The sequence below is a fragment of the Mchenga conophoros genome, linkage group LG1 (genome assembly GCF_057382185.1).
Source record: "Mchenga conophoros isolate Kocher_MC1m ecotype Shallow Benthic linkage group LG1, M_conophoros_male_GT1.1, whole genome shotgun sequence".
In the NCBI taxonomy this organism is placed as follows: domain Eukaryota; kingdom Metazoa; phylum Chordata; class Actinopteri; order Cichliformes; family Cichlidae; genus Mchenga; species Mchenga conophoros.
In genome coordinates this window covers 31,197,638-31,218,034 of record NC_140526.1, presented here as the reverse complement: position 1 = coordinate 31,218,034, position 20,397 = coordinate 31,197,638, and the positions used below count along the sequence as shown (strand labels likewise).

At 40.8% G+C, this 20,397-nt stretch overlaps 1 protein-coding gene across 10 annotated transcripts in view; it reads right to left on the bottom strand.

Moving 5' to 3' along the window:
* The window catches only part of neo1a (neogenin 1a), a 155,287-nt gene extending 145,397 nt beyond the window's left edge, over positions 1 to 9,890 (bottom strand). For 6 of the 10 annotated variants that reach the window (XM_085275038.1, XM_085274976.1, XM_085274986.1 and 3 more), the window contains exon 1: positions 9,287 to 9,889. In XM_085275038.1, the coding sequence (XP_085131164.1) occupies positions 9,287 to 9,377 (91 nt within the window). In that variant the 5' untranslated portion in view covers positions 9,378 to 9,889. Of the gene's footprint in view, positions 1 to 9,286 lie in introns of all 10 variants that reach the window. The other 4 variants (XM_085274958.1, XM_085275030.1, XM_085274967.1 and 1 more) reach the window with 1 other exon arrangement.
* Positions 9,891 to 20,397: the final 10,507 nt, after the last annotated feature.

The following is a 20,397-nucleotide window of genomic DNA, read 5'->3' as shown; positions in this document are numbered from 1 at the left end:
CTATAGCAGTGACACAGCACCACAAGTCTGCCTCCAGTTCCTGCAGTGGAAAAAATGCTTCTGTAGAAATGTGCAGTTACTTCATTTCCTCTCAGTAAAATAACATACTCCATCTTTTATATCACAACCAGTCATTTATTTTAAAAATTCCCTTATAATTACTCAAATTTGTCTTGCTACAAAAATCACAAATAATGAATACCTTTTTAAGAGTTCCTGTTCTCTATTTTTTTTTTTAAAAGGAGCACGTCACATTTTGGGGCAGACATTTTGATCAAATGTATTCATCTCCCCTGTACTCTAAATCAAATTTCAGGATGTAATTAGCATTTTGATTGGAAAGCTCAAGCTCTGTGTTACTTAGAGCTCTGCGTTTCTAACATACAGTAGAAATGCCATCATGTTTCAAATAAGTGCCGCAGAGAGACACATTTATTCAACTGTGAAAGGCCAAAAAAGCAGAAAAGAGACAGCCAATTCCATTACATCATGGCAGCGTATTAAAAAGGCTTAAAGCAGCAATTTCACCATTTCAGCTGTCACTCTTGACCTCTGTTAGCTTCAGATGAGCTCAGAGTTGAGAAGGAACTGGCTCCAATAACATGGTGAGAAGCCACTGCAGTCGGTAGAGCTCCACGCCAAAGGGGAGCTCCCAGTGGCACAAAGGAGCCTCTATCTAATGCTGAACTGTTCAAAGAATCGTTTCAGCTCACTCTGGCAGCAGAAACATTGGTTCATACCACCAGAATTTTTTCAGGGATCACCATAGCAGCAGGTAAAAATCAAAATAAAACCAGGGAGGTTGACTGGAGGGATTTCAAGAAGAAGAGGGACACTGGTTGATACATACACGACAAGTACATAACCCTCTCCTGGATCTACCTCTAAAGCCTAAACTGTTTAAACTTAATGACTGAGACTCAACAATCCAGGAAGCTGATGTGCTTTACATGCCAAGACAGTTCCATGGAAAAGTACAGTGCAGGACAAAAGGGGAAAAAAAAAAAAAGGAAAAATGACACCGTCTTCTGTTCTCGCAGAAGCAGTAGCACACTAACACACCAACTCCGCTTCAAAGTTAAGTGGTTTCAATAGATTTCTTAGAGAGAAAGAAGACAAACCAGTTCCCTGCTTGCAAAAAACCCACCAGGAAGGAGAAAATACAACTTCAAACAGAATTGTTCTGGCACATATTTACTATATTTGGCACAGCAAGAAAAACTTTCAGCGGGAGCTGTGCACCAATACTGAACTGGATTACAAGAGCTAACATAATAATAATCGACTCAATCACAATGTGACAGTAATCTGGTTTTCCAGAATAGCGCAACATTTTCAAACTTCAAAAAAAAAAAAAAAAGACTAAAAATAAATCTTTTCCCAAACTCATTTTTAGAAATCAATGTTCTCTCACAAACCAAACCACACATCTACCAATGCCTTTACAATTCACCGCCACGAGCAAATCTGTAATTTTGTTCTAAACTAAACTTTCACAATAAAGAAAAAATAAAAAGAGTGTGGCGATCAATGCATCCGTCCATGATTATGTTTCTCGAATTAAGTGTCAATCTCACCAATCAGTGACGCCACAGTGGCAAAGTTATGTGAAAGCAGTCCCATTTATTCATTCTCTGTGAAAGTAGATGCAAATATCTGCTAGTTTTTGTCAAGCCGGGAAAGCTCTCTGAAGCTTGTTGATAAAACAGCTGTTCAACCCCAGATGGGTGGCATACGCCTATATACAAATACCCACCAAAACATACACACACATCCCACCAAGTCTAAAGCTGCCAAGAACCACGGCCGTGCACAAGACGAAGGCAGAAAGCTCCACTGAGCACAGCTCACAATCCTCTCTCTGTGACTGACTGCCCCCACACCCTTTCAACAAATGCCTTCATTCAGTCAATGTTCCTTTGACTGAATGAAGGCTGAGAGCCTCTCTGTGTACATGGGTGACTGATACCTTATAAGGGTATATGAAACCTCTCCAACATACAAGATCTGCTGAACTGGGCACCAGTGATATGAGCAGAGGAACATTGATTATGTTAAACACAACACTGTAGTTCAGCCCCAATCAAACACAATCCATTAGAGCAATCTCATGTTGGGATTAATGATTCAAATTGCATCAGCCATACTGCACGTTTATGATGAACAAAAATCATTATATTGGAGGAGCTGCATCGATTCTTGTTTGCCTGTAGTCGCTCTGAAGCACGAGCTACTTAACTACTGCACTACACCATGAACTACACCACCGAGAAGACTTTCAGGTTAATTCATCACACCCTGGATGTCCTCCAAAAGGACAGCAGAGAATAAATTCATGTCTGAGGACTGCGGGATGTTGGGACTCCAGCAGGTAGAGTCCACCCAAATGAAGGTTATTAATCCATCTTTCAAGAAAGAGTATTAGTCTCTCTTAATTTACAACCAGGACTGCTGCCAAGAATGAAACTCGACACCACACAGTTAGATTAAAAATATAAATGACACCAAATCAAATTCAAGATTCTTAGAAACAACGACTGACAGTACGAGAGTGGGTTAATCCAACCTCTGCAAGAAGGTGATGCCATCTAACATTTAACCCTATGTAGTAATAAGCACAACCCACGTGGATGTTCGAGTCTCGTCTGCTTGTTTTGCGTTCCACTTATACTTCAGATATCTGCTATTTTTCCATCCTATGTGCTTCCTTCTGAAAAGACTATTTTTTAAAATGTCCTTCACATGTAGTTGTTAAGAGATGCAACCGTGAGACTGCTTCAAGTGAAAGTCTCTGAATACAGAGACATCTTGCCATAGTTCTCGCAAACTCTTCTAACAGTGACTAGAAAAGCCTGGACAGGAACACTCAGATCTGCTTTTAAAGATTTAAACCACAACTGCTATTCCAGTTCTTTCAGCTTTATTACATTTTTCCAGTATTTACATAAAAATACAATAAATACAACCTTAAAGGATTTACAAAAGTTTTAGGGACAGGGAAATTTAAGCACTGTAAAAAAGAAAAAAAAAGAAAAAAAAAAAGGTTTAAGAGATCTTATTTTAATAGGAAATGCCTGTAATATGCTCCCCGGGGCTGTAAAAACAGTTTTGTGTATAAGAGCCTTGCACTCATTAGCTGAGGCTCATCTGACAAGCACAGCTTGCATGTGTCATAATCCTATGCAGCTGCCACTACCGACAGGAGACACCACGACAGGAGCTCAGGGGAACCAAAATAGCAAAAGTTGGAGGAAAAATTTTTAGGTTAAAAAAGAAAACTTCTCGCTGGCCTGCTGTGCTTGTAAAAAGATTCCCCCGGAATCCTTCAAGGTTTTGCCTGAACACCAAACCAGGGGAAACTACTCCTTTGCTTGCCGTTCACTACTTAAATCTAACATCAGTACACACGTCCTTCCATTTGCTGCTGTCACGCTGCAGTTATAAAAGACGTGCACTGCATTGCAAGAGCTTGGCTCCTGTGATTTTACTGTATGCAGTGAACGACTGGACAATGCCACTCTGTCCCCAAGAACACAACCGGCTGGAACTGCAGTCGAGCAGGTCATAAATATTACAAAACATCCAAACGCAAGACTACAGCACGTTAGTGAGACAACTTTCACTTACAGGCCTAAGTGCTCCTCGGATAAACACTTCAATATATAAAAAGGCCCAAAATGATTCTTATTTGTATGCAGTTTATTTTTTGAATGAACATAAACTCTTTACACACAACAATAATTTTCTAAATATCTGCAGTCAAACAAGAAAAATAAATGATCACAGGGTAAAGAAAAAAAAAGGGGGTGGTAAATTCTATCAAAAGGTTAATTTCTGCAGGATCTTCTGAAAAGACGCCTTTAAGATCGCTATGATGATTTTTCTTTGATTCTTATTTATTAGATTATTTTCAAGGTAGGCTAAACACAATCTGCAACTCTCCAAAAACAGACGTCCTGCTGAGCTGAAAACATCGTCAAGATCGTGGCCCATTGCAACAACGCAGCTCTTTCCAGCTTTTGGTCTTGAGCCAGTGATACTCGCTTGCACAAACCCCACAGCACACACAGTTGCCTTAAGTGCACTGAAGCACACTGACCAAGATGGGAAACCGGGCTCTTATTGACACATAGCCATAATTTCAGTCTCCTCTTCGTATGCTTCGCTCATACTGCTGCTATTTGAGGCAGCCTGAGGAAAATGAAAAAAAAAAACAAAAACCCTCCACTCTCCCAAAGGTCATTAAGCCGGAGCATCACTCAATCACAGAGGAACGGGGAAGCCTGGAGAGCCTGGCTGCAGCACAGTGAAGTAGAAATTTTGCATTCTGTTCTATTTTTAAAATAGACGTAAAAGGAAGCGTGAAAATGAGTGAGGCAAATATGTTTCCAGGAAGTCTCCAGTAAAGGATATAAATGCTGTTGATGTAATGTCCCTCAGGTTACCAAGTCTCAAAAGAGGGCAGTATGGACAGCTTTATGGTCTCTAGACACTCGTCAGCCTCTTTAAAGTCCAAGCATTTTTTTCCCCCAGCTTTCTTTGTTTTGACATGAAAGGGTGAGCAGACACAAAGACGGCAGACGGTAGTCGAAGTGGAAAGGTGCACCGTCTGACATATTTTTAGGCACAGCAGGAGCATCTCTTGAGCCGAGAAGTTCAGCTCTAAGAAGGACGCACTTGATGTGAGCGCCTTTCTGTGAACTGACCAATCGTAATACACAATAGACTGGCTTTCAAAGAACTGAGAAACATGATGGTTGAAGACAGCACCAGAGACTTTATAAAGAAAAGGAAAATCTTCATTTTAAGCCCTTTATATATGAAACGACTCTAGAGTACAGTGACAGCATTAACATCATCATCCAACCAGCTTCTATGAACATGGGTCTCTTTAACATTCAAACAGCATGACGAATAAAGTTAACTTGAACGACAGCTGCTATGCCTCATATTGATAGAAAAATTGGCTTTTAATACCTTCATCATTGCTACACATCACTTCCCCCCCAAAATGCTAATGTTTATTTCTGCACTCCTCAAGGTAAAACCTCATTTTTATCTGCCTACTAAACTCAAAAAACAAGAAACTACATACACTACATGTAACGTAGTATAGAGGAAAACTCAGAACCCTGATACAGGCCACTGAATGTCTAGGAGTAGGAGAAACTAGTGTTTCTCTGCAACACATCAACACAAGCAGCATTTCATCTTAGCAGGGGGGCAGCTACAGCTATATGCTTGCCTATGATCTGCTCGGGGTTTTAGACCATGATGCAAGTTTGGATTCGCTTTGCTCAAAGCAGCTCTGCTTCAGCAACACAGCAACCAGCAAGTCAGTCTAGTCTATGCCCCAAACGGAGACCAACAATGCCAGAGCAACAGCTCTTATGAACAATTAACAAGGAGGGGGAAATTTTCAAATTTAATAGAGTCTTAGTCTGATGGAGAAATCTTTCAAACTCACAACTGACACCGAGTTTTATATGGCAAGAAACTGGATCAAATGTGATAAGGATGCTCTACTTATTCTACATTCTTCTGATTCTCTATCTTGTAACTTCGGTCTACGCTGTAGGCAGTGTTTAAATATGAGCAATTTATGAGCTAATTAACAAACTTGGGAACCGTATGTGATGATATAAAAGACAATAACTATTGGTTAGCCACAGAAGGCTTGAGCATGTGTATGCCTGCCCGTGGAACAACTATAGAGTATAGACAGTATAAAAGATTGTCGCAGGTTCGTGACCTGAAAAGTAAAGTGTGTATATTTGACCTGCATTAATTTCGAAGGCCAGCAGGGGGCGACAGCTTGTGTTCGTACAGAAGTTTATTTGGAAAACATCCACTTGCTTTGTGACCTCAGTACACAGGTTCATGAAAAGGGCATCAAGTTTGTCTTGTAAATAATAATTTTATAATATTTGTAATATTTAAGTAATATTTGTGATTTATAAGGCGTTAGTCAATGAGGGCTCTTTTGTTTCACGAAACACCACATTTTCAACGGAGAAAATCCTGTTATAGATGTGTTATGATGGTACTTCACTAGCTATGGTGACATTACAGTGACTACACCCATCATTTATACGGTTTGCTAGAAACGACGACTACTTTTGTTGGTATTTCAGCTTTGACTGATCCTTGTAGTTTCTCTCTAGAGAGAGAAATGAGGACTTCTGTGGTAGCCGGGTTGGGTGTTTAAAATTTAGATTGTCCTCTCCAGCTTCAACCCATTCAACCAATCGGCATTTGATTTAAACACACCCATCGCTTATGAGCGGGCACTGTTAGCTCAGAGGGCTGCGTGAAATTCTGCCTCCCTAACCCTTCCAAAACTTTTCACGTAATGCTTCTCTCTGCAAAGGAGCAAAGAAACGCAAACAAATACCAACACTGGATCATAAATCGGCCTCCGGACAGCTGAAAGGGGGTGATTACACTTAGCCCAACTACCTAAAAGAAGCAACAGCAGCTGTTAAGCCATGCATTCAGAGAATATTGATCCACCCGTTCACGCTGCCAATTACATGTGATAAACTGCTGTCGCCGTTCTTAGCAAAAATCATTTCATTAACAGCTTTTTGTTTTATTGCCCCTGCAAACCTTGAACAAAAGGAATAAGGCACAACCTGCCTGTTGTTTTCAACTATGCCATAAGAGCAGCAACAAACTGAGCCCTCACATCAGTGGCAATTGCAGATCAGTAGCATAGCCTAATGGGGTGGTTTCATTAGTGAAGCAGATGAATCAAATACTTGGCCAAATGTGCAATTATCCGTATCTCTGCGGATGGAGGTCATTAGGACTTAGTATGAGCTATTGGAGCCCATAAATAAATGATCAGTAAACAGCACACTCTATGCAGCAGAGACAGCAGATGACTCTGCATCATGGCCCCTCTCAAATCATCACAATAGCATGTGGACCTGTGGAAAAGACTCAGTCCATTTTTGAGGTGAAGTTTGTGTAAATGGATAAAAGAGGACATTTTTGCACATTTTGTGAACAGATTAAAGAGCAGACGGAGGGTCATGCTTGAATTATTCTTGAAAATTCATGGATGATGATCCACCTTTAAGCCTTCCTTCTCTCCCCCCCACTCCCTAAAATGTCATTTAGGACCACCAGGGCATTCCCAAACAACAAAACAAAGGTGGTAAATTATGTTCTTAGCAGCAGAGTCCAGAGAGAAGAACTTAAATGCGCAAAAGAAAAGAAAGGTTGTTTAGAAGGCTTGAGCAGCGTTGCATGTAAGATGGTATGTGAGGATAAAACCCTGGAGAGAGCAATGCGAGCGCAGAGGGTTGCCAAATGTTTACACATTTCAGCAAGTTATTTGCATTGTCCTGTGGGAGACAATCAGCACTCAGCTCCCTCCCAGCAGGATTACAGAGATAACCCCGAGATAAAGAAGAGCCTAAATGGATCTCCTCTAACTGGGACTTGTTTACCAAAAAAATCCCTTAAAACTTCTTGAGACATTTTCAAAGTTCCATCATAAGAGCTTCAGAGGAGAAAGGGCTAACAATAGCAGCAGTTTGTCTGAACCTTTACAGGTTTTTCCAACGTTACACAGCGAGTCCCGAAACCCAACGAGACAGACTCAAAACTCTTTTTTTTTTGAAGTTAAGACCACAACTCCGCCATCCTTGATAAAGATAAAAGTTGTGGCCACATTCAGGACCTCAAAGAAATGTGTTTTGGATAAACAGATATTTTCGGAGAAGGGGACCCCACAATTAGTAATTTGAAACTCTCCCTGCGTGTGGGTCCCAGTCCAATTCTCTGGAATCAATCAAAGCTCCCAAAGGAACTCCCTGGACCCCTTAATCTCCTGGTTTTATTACTTTCCAGACAGTCGGCCTGTTTCACCCTACCCCCATTTCTCTTTTGTACTGATCTCCAGCAAAGCCAAGGAGGGGCTTTTTTCCCCTCTCTATCTCCCCTTCCACTACTGCAGAGCTCTTTTCATGCAGGAAAGGGTCTTTCATCAGGCTCCACACGCAAGAGAGCCCAACAGCTAGCAGAGGCCCGTCTCTTCTCTCTTTCTTTGCACATTCATTCTTTTTAAGTGACAAACCACACAGCGTGCTTTCAAAAAAAAGAAAAAAACAAGGTGCACGGACCTTCTGTTTTGACACACAAAAGTATTTTTATTTGCATATCCTGAGAATTAACGGAGAAAATTGGGCCATGTTGCACAAGAGTCAGTTACTGCCACATTTTCTTTTGGTCCAGACCTCATGCTGCTGTGTTTGATAAGGTCTGCCATCTTAAATGATAAAGATATGACTTTGTCACGATGGGGTATGCGATAAGGGCTGGAGCTGTGCACTCCAATGACTGCTGGAAAAACATTTTTCCTCATGACTCTCCAATTTATCTCAGGCACCGCTGGCTCCAAGTGCCAATAACAGACTGTGTGCTGGGTTTTTCTGAACCCCCCACCCCCTTACACACACACTCACTCTCATTATTCTAAGAACAAGAAATCACGCCCAGTATCGGTGAAATTGTGTGTGTGAGACAATACTACTAGTTGAAAGAACATATATTACCGACATGCACACACTGCAGTGCAGTGGCCGCACTTCAAAACAATTAACAGAAGCAAATGAATCGGGTCTGTTTATCCATCAGCAAAACATGTATTGACGCCCAGTAATGAGAGGTCTGCTGGACTGATGATGCCAGCTTATTACCTGACAGTGAACACTAATGACCCTTTGCATAGTGTAAGTGTGCGCCCCCCCCCCCCCCCCGGAAATTCCATGACCACACACACACACCTTGTCTCACACAGATTGATGGATAGACTCCAACACACCAAGCAGAATCTGTTGCTTGGCCTTTGCAGGTTTATTGCACATAATTCAGAGACACGCTCATGAACACAACTACACCGCATGTCTGGCAATGGCTTGAAAGACAACCGGAGAAACCTATCAGCAGTTCTGCCTCAACAGCCTCCACGCAGACAAAAGGACGGAGTGTGAAAGCGTGTTGCTTTTGCTGCTCGGAAGAGGGGCTGGTCTCGGATTAAACAGTGTGCCTGTAGTGGAAAGTAGCCGACTTTTAAAGTTATCTAAATATGGAAGTGTGTCTGACCCGAACGCCGCAGAATTAGCTACCTAACCCCCTGTCTGATTTCCCCCCTTCCCGAGACATTCCGTGCGTTTTTCCATTCCAACTCCTCTAAGACAACCCAGGCAAGTTCCTCCAACCGAGGCACGAAGAAGCAGACACACAGCACAACTATTAGTGGGTTGCGGGCATTTACCTTTGTCAACATGCTTTGCAGCGGTGGTCTCCGTGTAGAGAAAGGTGAGACAGAGGAGAGAGAGGAGCGACAGAGCTCCCCGCTCGGCCATCACTTTTCACGAATAAATCTTTGCAGGCTTTAAGAACCCCGGAGAAGCTGTTTTTGTTTTTTAAATAAATAAATATATATAAATCCTTAAAATCCCCGTCCACCTCCTGTGAATGCACAAAGAGAAGAAGGAAAAAAAAGTTCAACGTCCTAAAATGTGCAGGAACATCCGGAGCCAGGTAGGCTACTTTTAAAACTGGCCGGATGAAACATGTAGCTGGAAGGAGAGAGCCGCAGGTTACACACTGTTTTCTCAACTTGATCGAGGCAGAGGTTGGGGAAGGGAAAAAACCACTGAAATCAATCCATTGCCACGGAGGCGCAGTCTCAGAAAGATTTGCGCACGACTCGGCACAGACGCGTCCACTATACCGCTCCCGACATTTGCCGAGCGCGCAAAAGACTAGAAAGAGCTCCGTTGGAGTAAAAGATAAGATCCAAGCCGAAGGAGAAATCTCTGCCGCGGCCAGCTCACTGATCGCGGACGGGACGTAAGAGGAGCAGCGTGTTGTAGGGCTGGATCTCCACGGGCTCCCCGGAAAACAGGGCGTGGAGTCTCACAGAGGTTTGGATCATGGGCCGCTTCTTTGCGCTCAGGCGAAAGCTAAAATATGGAGTGGGAGTGCAAAGCAGCGACAGCACCTCATTTCTGCTAGTGGTGTGCCATACCAAGTAAACGCAGCGCCAGTATTGACCCTTACTGATACTTTTAATCTATAAAGTTAGAAGGAGAGCAGTGTGCCATGATTTATGACACAAATCATCATCGATTTGCAAATATAATTAATGCTGAACACATTTTAAATACCATTAAATCACTGTGTTTTTACTTTCCACACTGACTAGTTAACACACCTTTCCGTTTTTCATGCATTTTAAAACTTTTGGAGACCAGGAGTGTTAAGGTTTCTGTTCCTAAAAGCACAACTTCTGTTGTTTAAATGTTTTATAGGCAATAAATAAAATAGACCTGACAGTCAACACAGAGGATCATGATGTTTTTAATGTTGGAAGTATATATTTTTCAAATGTAGGCATTTCACGAAATTCAGTGGGATACATACTGAACTTCCAGAATAGAAGCAAAGTATCAGTCCGCACTAGTACTACCGATATCTGGATCGATCCACCCTCCTCTAATATCTGCCAAAATATTGAGCAAATTCACATCATCAATGAAGTCTTCATCTCCTTAAGATTTTAGTGATATACTTCACATCAATATTCAGTTGTGTTACTCTGTCTCACTAATTAGCACCACACACAAGCTGTTAAATATCACGACCCACTATCACATAAAGATATAATACATGAGACTCGCAGCTCATTAATCTGTGCCCCTCACAACATCCTATTTTTATCTATGAGGTTTGCACTGGTGGCTAATTAGCAACAGACTCCCATTAGACAGGCGCCATCTTGGAAAAAACTTGAAAAGCCAATAACTTCATGAAATATAAATAAAAAGGCAAACCGAAAAGCATTTTAAATAGTTTGGCCATACTTACGCCTCATTTTCAAATCCTCAATATACTGTTCAACAAAACTGCAAGGACAGATATGGAAGACTTCAGAATAACAGTTTTTTGTTGTTGTTGTTGTTTAGCAGAGGTGGCTAGGCTAATTTCCATACAATAAGGATGGCCACCGGAAGCTGCAGATATATACACTCACTAAAGTTAATCAAACTGGTAATGAGTGTATATTGAGTAGTAGTATGTGACAAGCAAAGAGAATAATTAAACAATCCTCAACTCACTAAACTTTACAGGTTAAAATGACATTTTAGCCCATTAAACAGCTTTAGGCATATACATATATATGACTAAAGGGAGAGAGAGAGTTTTATAGAGTTTTCATGTGTGTGTGTGTGTGTGTGGGGGGGGGGGGGGTAGATTAATCTATTCAATCAATTCAATTATTTATAAAGCGTCAAATTACAACAGCAGTCCGCTTAATATTGTAAGGTAGACCCTACAATCAAATCAAAACAGTCATATGACCTCCCATGAGCAAGCACTTTGGCGACAGTGAGAAGAAGAACACCCTAATTATAATTCACATCAGTTGTGGATTTGTTAGCCATACATTTTCCAAATCATAGGTGATATTTTGATATTTTTACCTCTTTCTTAATCCTGTACTTTCAGGTTGCAGAGAGCAAGTAGCAGTGTTATATCCATGCCTATTGAAGCTGTCTCTGTAACATTTTTTCCTGTTTGGAATAACGTCTGCTAAAATCCAAGCACTCTCAGAGCCCAACATCTGTAACCTGATACGGACAGATGATGTCACTTTGTGGCCGGGAATCAGAAGATAGGATTAAAGCCCTAAATCAAGTTGCTTAAAATAAACTCTGTGACTGTATGCATCGTTAGAGGACAAGGAAGCGGGGAAAGTGCACGTCCTTGCTTTAAAAAAAAGATGGGGAATTAAAAGAGTATTATATCAAGGTGAAAAGTCTGACATTTACACCGCTTTCCTTTTTGAGGAAGGCTCTTCTCTGCATAAAAAGTGACTGCTTGTTTGCAGTAAATGGAGCAGAATTATGAAATCAAAAACAAGTGCTGTATTCTCCTTCAGCTTGTGACTATGCTTTAGGGAGGAACAAAAAAGGAAGGGTGCCCTCTTTGGAAACCGATGGCATCCCAACACTGCTGTATCATCCAGACAGTCTTTCACTCAGACACATGGAACAGCTCCCCCCACTGGTATGAGTAATCCATGACATATTAATCATGAGCATTTCTCCCTCTGGGCACGAGAGCGCGAGAGCTTCTTTTTGTTTGGTGTCGTTTCCCTGAACATCTCATTTTAACTGTCATATATAACGTTTTCACTTTCAATTAATGACACCTTCTTTCTGGCATGGTGCGCCCCAGGGCTCACCTTTTGGGCTAATGTCATTTTCTTTATACCATTGTTTTTCATTCTTTCATTCTCTTTCATTGTTTCATCCCCTTTCATTCTCGTACAAGCTAAATAAATAATTGGATGTATTTAAACCAAATATCCCACTGGAGTTTTATATCTATTTAGCTGCCTTCAAGGACTTCACATCTGGTGTAGCTCAATTCCTTTCACCCACATCACACAAATCTGAACACATGAAATCAAGAACATACAGCCCTCTCTCTACATAGGCTGAGGAAACTGAAGAGATTCATTATTATTTTGCTGATTTTTAAAGCTATAGAAATATATTATGCTATATTATTACATGTTGTGTTATTTACACAATACCCATTAATGAATTGTTAATTATAACCTAATAATATAATGCATAGTATTGTGCCTTTGAAATGCCTTGGTGTTCCCCCAGATGTGGACGAACTGGTTGAGGAGAAAGAGGTCTGGGTTTCTCTTCTTAGGCTGGTGCCATTGTTACCTGGCCCCAGATAAGTAGAAGAAAGTGGGTGGATGGATGGACAGTGCTGTGCAGAATTCTTTAGTCTTCCTTCATTTTTTAAATATTTGCTAGGAAAATTCGAAATAGTTTATTAGTTGAAATGTGTAGAAACATAACTGGAGATATGGTATATAAGTCAAAAACAAAGCTCTTACAATTCCAGCAAGCTTGAAAGTCAATATTTGGTATGACCACCTTTATTGTCCAATACAGTCTCAAATCTCTTACTCAGCTTTCATTTCATTTCTTTAAATAGTCTTCAGGAATATTTCTCCAGGCTTCTTGAAGGACATTCAAAGCTCTTCTTTCGATGTTTCTGCCTTTTGTTCTGTTTTCTGTCAAGATGATCCCAAACTGCTTTAATGATCTGGGGTCTGGGGAGGCCATGACTGATAGTGTTACATTGTGTGTTTTTCTACCCATGCATGCTTTTGCTGTATTGGCAGTGTGTTTGGGATCATTTGCTCACTGAAAAATTAAGATGATTAGAAGATGACACTTTGTGGACGGTACTACATGCCAGAGCAAAAACTGATGGGATTTTTTTGTGTTCATATTTCCATCATCTCCTTGTTTTTCTTCCTTATTAATAGCCACACTTATACTGAGAACATATCTGATAAATTGACAGGTCAGCTGAAGGACCATAAGCATCTCTCAGGTTCTGTGTCAGGTCTTTACTGGATTTTTTCTATTTTTTAAGGACATGACTTTTAGATACTGTTTGTCTTAATTAGTTTTTTTTTAAGTTGTCATTTCTTCCTTTGCCCTCCATTTGTCCAACTTTTTTTTGAGGGCTCACAGTATGTCATGGTAGTGTAATCTACAGCAAGTTTTTAGCTCTTAGTGAATCACCTTGTTGGTCCAAAAATACTATTTATGCCCGTCAAACTGTGTTATTCTTTTCATTTTTGTAACTTAAGCTAAAGGAATTGGAACAAATTATATGTTTTTGTAAGAAAGTGAGAAAACAAATAAAAACCTAATTTTGTGAAATTAAAAAAATATGGTCAGGTACATTGACTGGACTGAAAGTAAATTTAAAAAAAAAAGACAGCCAATGTTCAACAAAAGCCTCAAAGTGGTTCAAGGCCTTAACATTACAAGAAAGTCTGACTCCTTGAAAACAACCAGTGTTGGCTCAAGACTTTTGCACAGTAGTGTACTTTTGCACTCATGACGAAAAAGCCATTTTTACTACTGAATACTGAGTATATATGTTGCTAAACTTTTCATACTGTTACTTAACTAGGATTATGAGTTTTGCTTTTCTAAACAGTTTTTAATGCAGAAAGGAGATCTTGTGCAGTCCCACCTTTTAGGTAATACCATCTATATGAAGGCAGGTTTGCACATGAGCCTGAAATATTTGTCCCAAGTGTTTTCCAACCTTTATTTCTGATCCAATATTATGACTTACTGTGGACTCACTGATTTTCACTTGGTCCTCTTAGACACACTCCACAGAAAACTAAACTAAACTAACTAAAATGCTAGCAATGCCCCTGTTTTTGGGGTGTAACAGATAAGAATTAAGTTCATAATGATGTCAAAGAGCTTTAGTTTGTTGGTATACTTAAAAAGATCATCAAACTAGCTCAGAGAGGCAATGAAATCTTATCAGCAACATTGCAATGCAAATTTGCCTTTACATCACTCAGACTTAACATTATAATTTATCAAACAAATGTTGTGGACCCTGTTTAAATTGAGTCGACTGATTGATTTTTGACTGACCAAAAAGTAAATAATTAACAAACCCTCAGTGTCTGGTGGCCTTGTGCTTAAATAGCGCAGCCCCAGAGTTTTACAGCCCTGTTTTGGTTTGATGTGCCTGCATCTCCATGAGCAGCAGCCCCTCCACAAAACATACATGTGAACTGAAAAGCAAGTACGGCACGCTGAGATCAATTTAAGACGAGATTTACATAAGGTCTCATCACGGCTGCATATTAACGTAGCTTTACGGGTCCCGTTTGTCCCTGCACTGAAACAAAGCAAACACATAAAAACCAGCTGTTTCATACAGAATAAGAATAATTGCATTTTTGTATCAGGGGATCTTTTTGTTGTTAGGAAGTTTACAGGACGGCACAGATTTCACTTACTGTTCAGCATAAGCTGCATACATATGTGATATTCAGATCATGGCACCTTTAAAACATGTTTTTCCTCTGCAGGAATTTTAGGTATCCCAAAATTTATTTGTACTGCGAGAAACCCCTCCAGAGCTTTTTTACAGTGTGCTGTGTTCTTTATAATGAAGCAGTATATTCAGCAGCAGACACAGCTGTTAAATTCAGTTCACATCCACAGACCAATTATAAAATGCCCCCCCCCCCACCCCCACCCCTACACACACACACACAGACAGCTTGTTGCTCCTTATTCTGGGAACATAATTTTTCTAGATTTAAGAACAAGGCCATACCAAATCTCATATCTCCAACATTAAAGGGATATTCTCTTCATAAATCAAATAATGGCAACCATGCATTCGGGGAAATGGCCATTAGATTACTGCACGGAGGGGATGGTGGATTAACTTGCACTTGAAGCAGCTGTTAAGTGTAATATTTTAAACCCTTCTAAATGTTTGGAAGTCATTTAAAGTAGCAGCCATATGCACAGTGACACATATTCGGGCGTCATTAAGTGAAGAAGTGATCCATACAACTTGTATTGGAACACACACACTCAATCAATGATTTTTTTCTAGATCGAGTGACGTTTTTTTAATGCCATTTTATCTAATCTTAAAAAAATCTCCCTGGTTAAATTACCACTCCTAAAATAATACCCTAATCAGCTATCTGTTCAAATGATTCGTGTGGATTATCAATGCTAGGATTTGATCCCAGCATGATCCTAATCTTATTTAGAAGCAGATTAAGGGGCACGAGGCTCATCTCATCGGAGAGCCAGCCAGATGTCTTCAACATGATCCAGATCCAAAAGTCTTTAGCGTGGCATCTGGGGCATCCTGAGGATTATCTACACTCTTAATGACGTGTCACCTCATCCGCTGACCGCTGACTGCAAAAGAGCAGTTGCAGTGTAAGCTTCAAGTTTAGTTGACTATTAATTAAATAGGACACTTGCAGTCAACTTAGTGGTTGAAGCTGTGGTCGCTTAATGTGTGTCTGAGCACTGCTGTGTAAGTGGGTGTGTAAAATTCAAATTTACCCCCCCCCCCCAAATAGATGGCATTTCATTGATATTTCTCCCAATCGTTCACATTTGATTTACATGCACAGGGCTATATTTGTATATATATGTATGCAAGCTAGTTGCCCACAGATACAAATATCTGCTGTGTACCTGGCCCAAACCTGGGGCTACAGATGGCAGAAGGCCTCATGTAGACTATACCCACCTGCTACTGCACAGCGCAAGAGGCAGCCGGTGTGCACTCAGAAAGCCTCATCATACATGTGCTTGCCTGGGCACATTTTCAGAGCCTGGCACAGCTCACCCCACACATGTCAGCACTTTCTTTCTCTGTCTTCACTCTTTTGCTGGATGCTGGTAATCATTGTTCTAATTACCTCTCAGTGTGCAGCTGAAATATCGCTGAAAGCGGTAGCTTGATTGACGTCAGCAGTTATAAAGAGGACGAATACAGAGCAGGCAGGCAATCATGGCTGCGCTCACAGTGACCAGATAATCTAGGATCTATGCCAGTCAGAAATTCTATTAGTTCAGCTAATTCAGGTAATAATAACATTAAAAAAAACCACAGTGGTGACCACTGTTTAAAAATTGAATTGTAATGTACATCCTAATTTTGTGTAATCCATCAGAGGTTGAGCACTGGGACATAACGAGTGATAACAGGAACGAGAGAGAAAAACCCAAATTCATTTACAGTCAGATGGTTTTAATCAGTGGGATGACAGTCACATGTGAATGGACATCCATGAAGTTGTTGATGGTCATCAGACTGGAAAAAATAAAATTAGATAAAAACAGTATGGGCTCTATCAATCCACTGACAGACAGACTGTGTAAAAATGGAGAAAATTCAACGCCACTCTTGGACTCCCCAGGAGCGTCCAAACAACACAGATCACGCCACGAGCGAGGCATGTAATCCTCTAGGAGCTCACAAAGAAACCCTGGGGGACTTCAAAACAATTAAAGGCTTCTCTCACATCAGCCAATATTAATGTTCTTGAATCGACCATGAGGAGAGTGCTGCACAACACAAAATGCATCGTTCTCCAAAAGGTACACAGCTGCTCATCTGCAGTTTGCTAAAGATCATGTGGACACGTCAAAAGGCTGTTTGAACGGTGTTTTTGGATGAGTTTAAATGAGAAGCATTATTTTCCAAGAAAAGAACGCATCACTTTCATGAAACATGGTGGTGGTAGTGTCATGGTTTGGGCCTGGGTGAAAATGTTTTTTTTTTAAATCTTTGGTGAATATGTGAAGACACGTGTCAGGCAACTTAATACACAAAAGTGAGTCATACTGTAAGACAACAGCTCTTATGTTGCTTTCCATTTCCCCTCGGATGACAGAGCTCTTTAGTTCAGCAAATTCCTGTAGAAAAGTTGGAAAAGCAAGGAAAAACAGGATTTATCTTGCTCCTCAACAAGGAAGAGCCACTCATAGATGACTAGCAATACAGTGCAATGCTTGTTCTTTTGTCTTCTTGAAGACACCTTGATCCAACAGAAATCTTGTGGGAGGGTATGGAGTGAGCAGGTCATGTGAGGACTCTCACCAATAATATCCTATGGTTGTTGGTGAGAGTCAGGCCTGCAGAATTTCTCTAAGATAGTGTGCAGGTCTGATGAACAGTTTCCACCAGTGTTTACTTGCACTCATTACTGCACAAAGGCACCAACACCATATACACCACTATACTAACATATATAATATACAATACCTCCCACAGATGTAAAGTTTAATAATTTTTCTCAAAAAAACAAACAAACAAAAACAACAAAAATCTAATCTAATTGTCTTATTTGCTTTATCTGCTTTTTGAAATGAAAATCTGATGATACTTTGGGCCAGATGTACATAACTAAATAGCATATTCTCTCCACACCCCAGGCGACAACTTGCTTCTCCAGCAGGATGGTCAAGATGATGGGTGGTCAGAAAAAGAGGAAAAGGTAAAGGACAGAGGGACAAAACATAGAACCAACTTTGTATTTTGCTGTCTTTTAAAAAATTGCAGGCTAATTGTTTTGTGTGTCTAAAGCTATTTTCACAGATGAACTGACACACAAAGTTTTCCTGACACAGAAAATGTCAGGACAACCAGGCCGCATTGTCTGAACCTGCTGTTCCTCACATGTAGCACACAGCAGGTGATAGAGCAGATAGAAAGAGGGACACAAGAAGTTCTCTCCCTCTCTGTAAATTCACTGGACCATTACCTGCCCGATTCTCATCAGCTCAGTCAGACATCATATGAACTTTGTAGGGAGCTGCCAGGTTAAAACTTATTTATTGATTATAGTGCATCAGACATGGTGTCCAGGAAAGTTCATGACTGCTGCGAATGTGTGAGAACAGCTTGGGCTTGTATCTGTGTATGTGCAGCTGCACCCATAACCATAGCACACCATAAACTCAGTATCCAGATTGTTCTCTTGGCTTATTGACCACTCTGACATGTTTGTAATTAATCATCTGAACAGTTTTCCTCAGTTTTTATTCAAATGCAATGCGTTAAAATGCGCCGTTTTTGACATGTGCTCACTGTAGAGAGAGAAAAATAGAGGAAAGTATGTAAACACTTAAGTAATTCAGTCGCAGTGCAGCGAAGGTGGGGAGATCTTAAAACAGCTCTGGTAAGTATCACTGTGATATATGTGTGTTTAAAAAGCAACATGAGCTCCAGAGAGACTACATTCTACACCTGTGGAAAGAAATGCCAAATCATTGCACCCGTAAAGGGGATCAGTCAACTTGGACAAGAGCCTGTGCGAGCACAAACTTAGAACTCACCTTCTAAGTTTGTGCACGCATAGGCGGAGATGGGTCTGTGAAGGCTTCAATTTATTTTCAAGGGAACAGCATAAGAAATGCCGTCGACAGAGGCTGAACAGAGACAAAGAGGAGAGGAGAGCAGCCAAATCATGAGCTGGAAGTACTGCTACCACCCATCTCTCTTCTGGGAGTATAAGAGGTACAGGATTGTTCAGAAAAAGGATAAGGCTGTCATGCTGCATAGCTACAACTGATAAAATGTTGATGAGGCTTTGAAGCATCCAACATACCTGGAAAGACGCTTTTCTAGTGGCATATCAAACGCCACGAATAAACTTTTTATGTCGAGTTGTGCCAACACTGAATCGAGTTTTCCTCCAGAATATGAAGAGGATGATTTGAAAAGCTTCTTTCCCCCCTTTTTCTAAAAAGAAAATTCATTCATTAGTACGTTTTGTTCATTTCTTTTTAACATAACAACTACAAAGCAGAATACAAAGAAAAAAAAAAGTAACTTTTCCTTTTTCTCTGGGGCCTTTGTCTCTTCAGGAATACCTCATAACTCTTCTTTTTAAAGGTTAGTCTGTGACAATAGCTCATAGGTGTGCATGAAATGTCAGTGGATTCTAATGAAACAAGTAGAAATTCAAAGCATTAAGCCTAACAGTTCTTTGATGCCTAAATCTGCACGCCCTGCTGCCGTTCGCAGTCACAATTCAGTGTTCGTGCCTATTTCACAGGCAGGCGTGAGTGATTCTGTCTCTGGGCCATTTGACAAATATGGACTGCACTCAAAAAGCCATGCATGTACATTTTAAGCACAATACTTGAAAGTGGGAAGACATTTACAGGGGGATATTAGTGGCAAGGAAGGTTGTAATTTGTCAAAAGTGGCATTTCAAATGAATTCGACAGTGGAAGATAATGCAGTCTCGAGAGTCAGCTGCCCATTTTCCCTTTCTTCTCTGTTAGACTCCCATCTTGTGAAGGCAGATACTTCCTTAGCATCCCAGCATGAGCCTCCTGCCTGGAGACTGCAGGCTAACAAACTGAATAGAGTAAACACACACTTCAAAACGAATACTCGATGCTGTGAGGATTTTGCCATGGTACCCTGCTTTGAGTTATAGCCATTGAAATATGCTTAAATAGGCCAACTGTGGAGGCTCTTGAATGTATTTATTTATTTTTTCTGTTTCATGAGTAAGCATTTAGGGGTCTGGTAAGAAACTTGCTAGCTGATACTTGAAATTTCAACATATGCGCCGGTAATTGTGACAACAACAAATGGAATTCACAACCCTCGAAAATGTACAGCACTGTCCAGAACCCAATCAATTCAGCTAGCCGGCGTTGACAGCACCTTGTCCTCTCTGCCGATGGGGGTTGGTTTGTTATATACTGCTTTCTTGAACAGATGATTTTCTATTGCTAGTAATGAGCACCACTGAGATGAGGTGAAGTCACTTAAGGAGCTGTCTGGGCAACACATGCAGCCTTCCCAAGATGTACGACCGCAAGCTGCCTTCCCCCAGTCCAACTCCCACCCACCCCTCCAGCCCCAGTTCTTGTGGTTAAGGGCCTTTTTCCTGCCAGAGGAGGTCGGCTGTTGTTGTTGGAATTGCCACAGCCACTTAAAGGGGCTCGCTCAATCAACAGG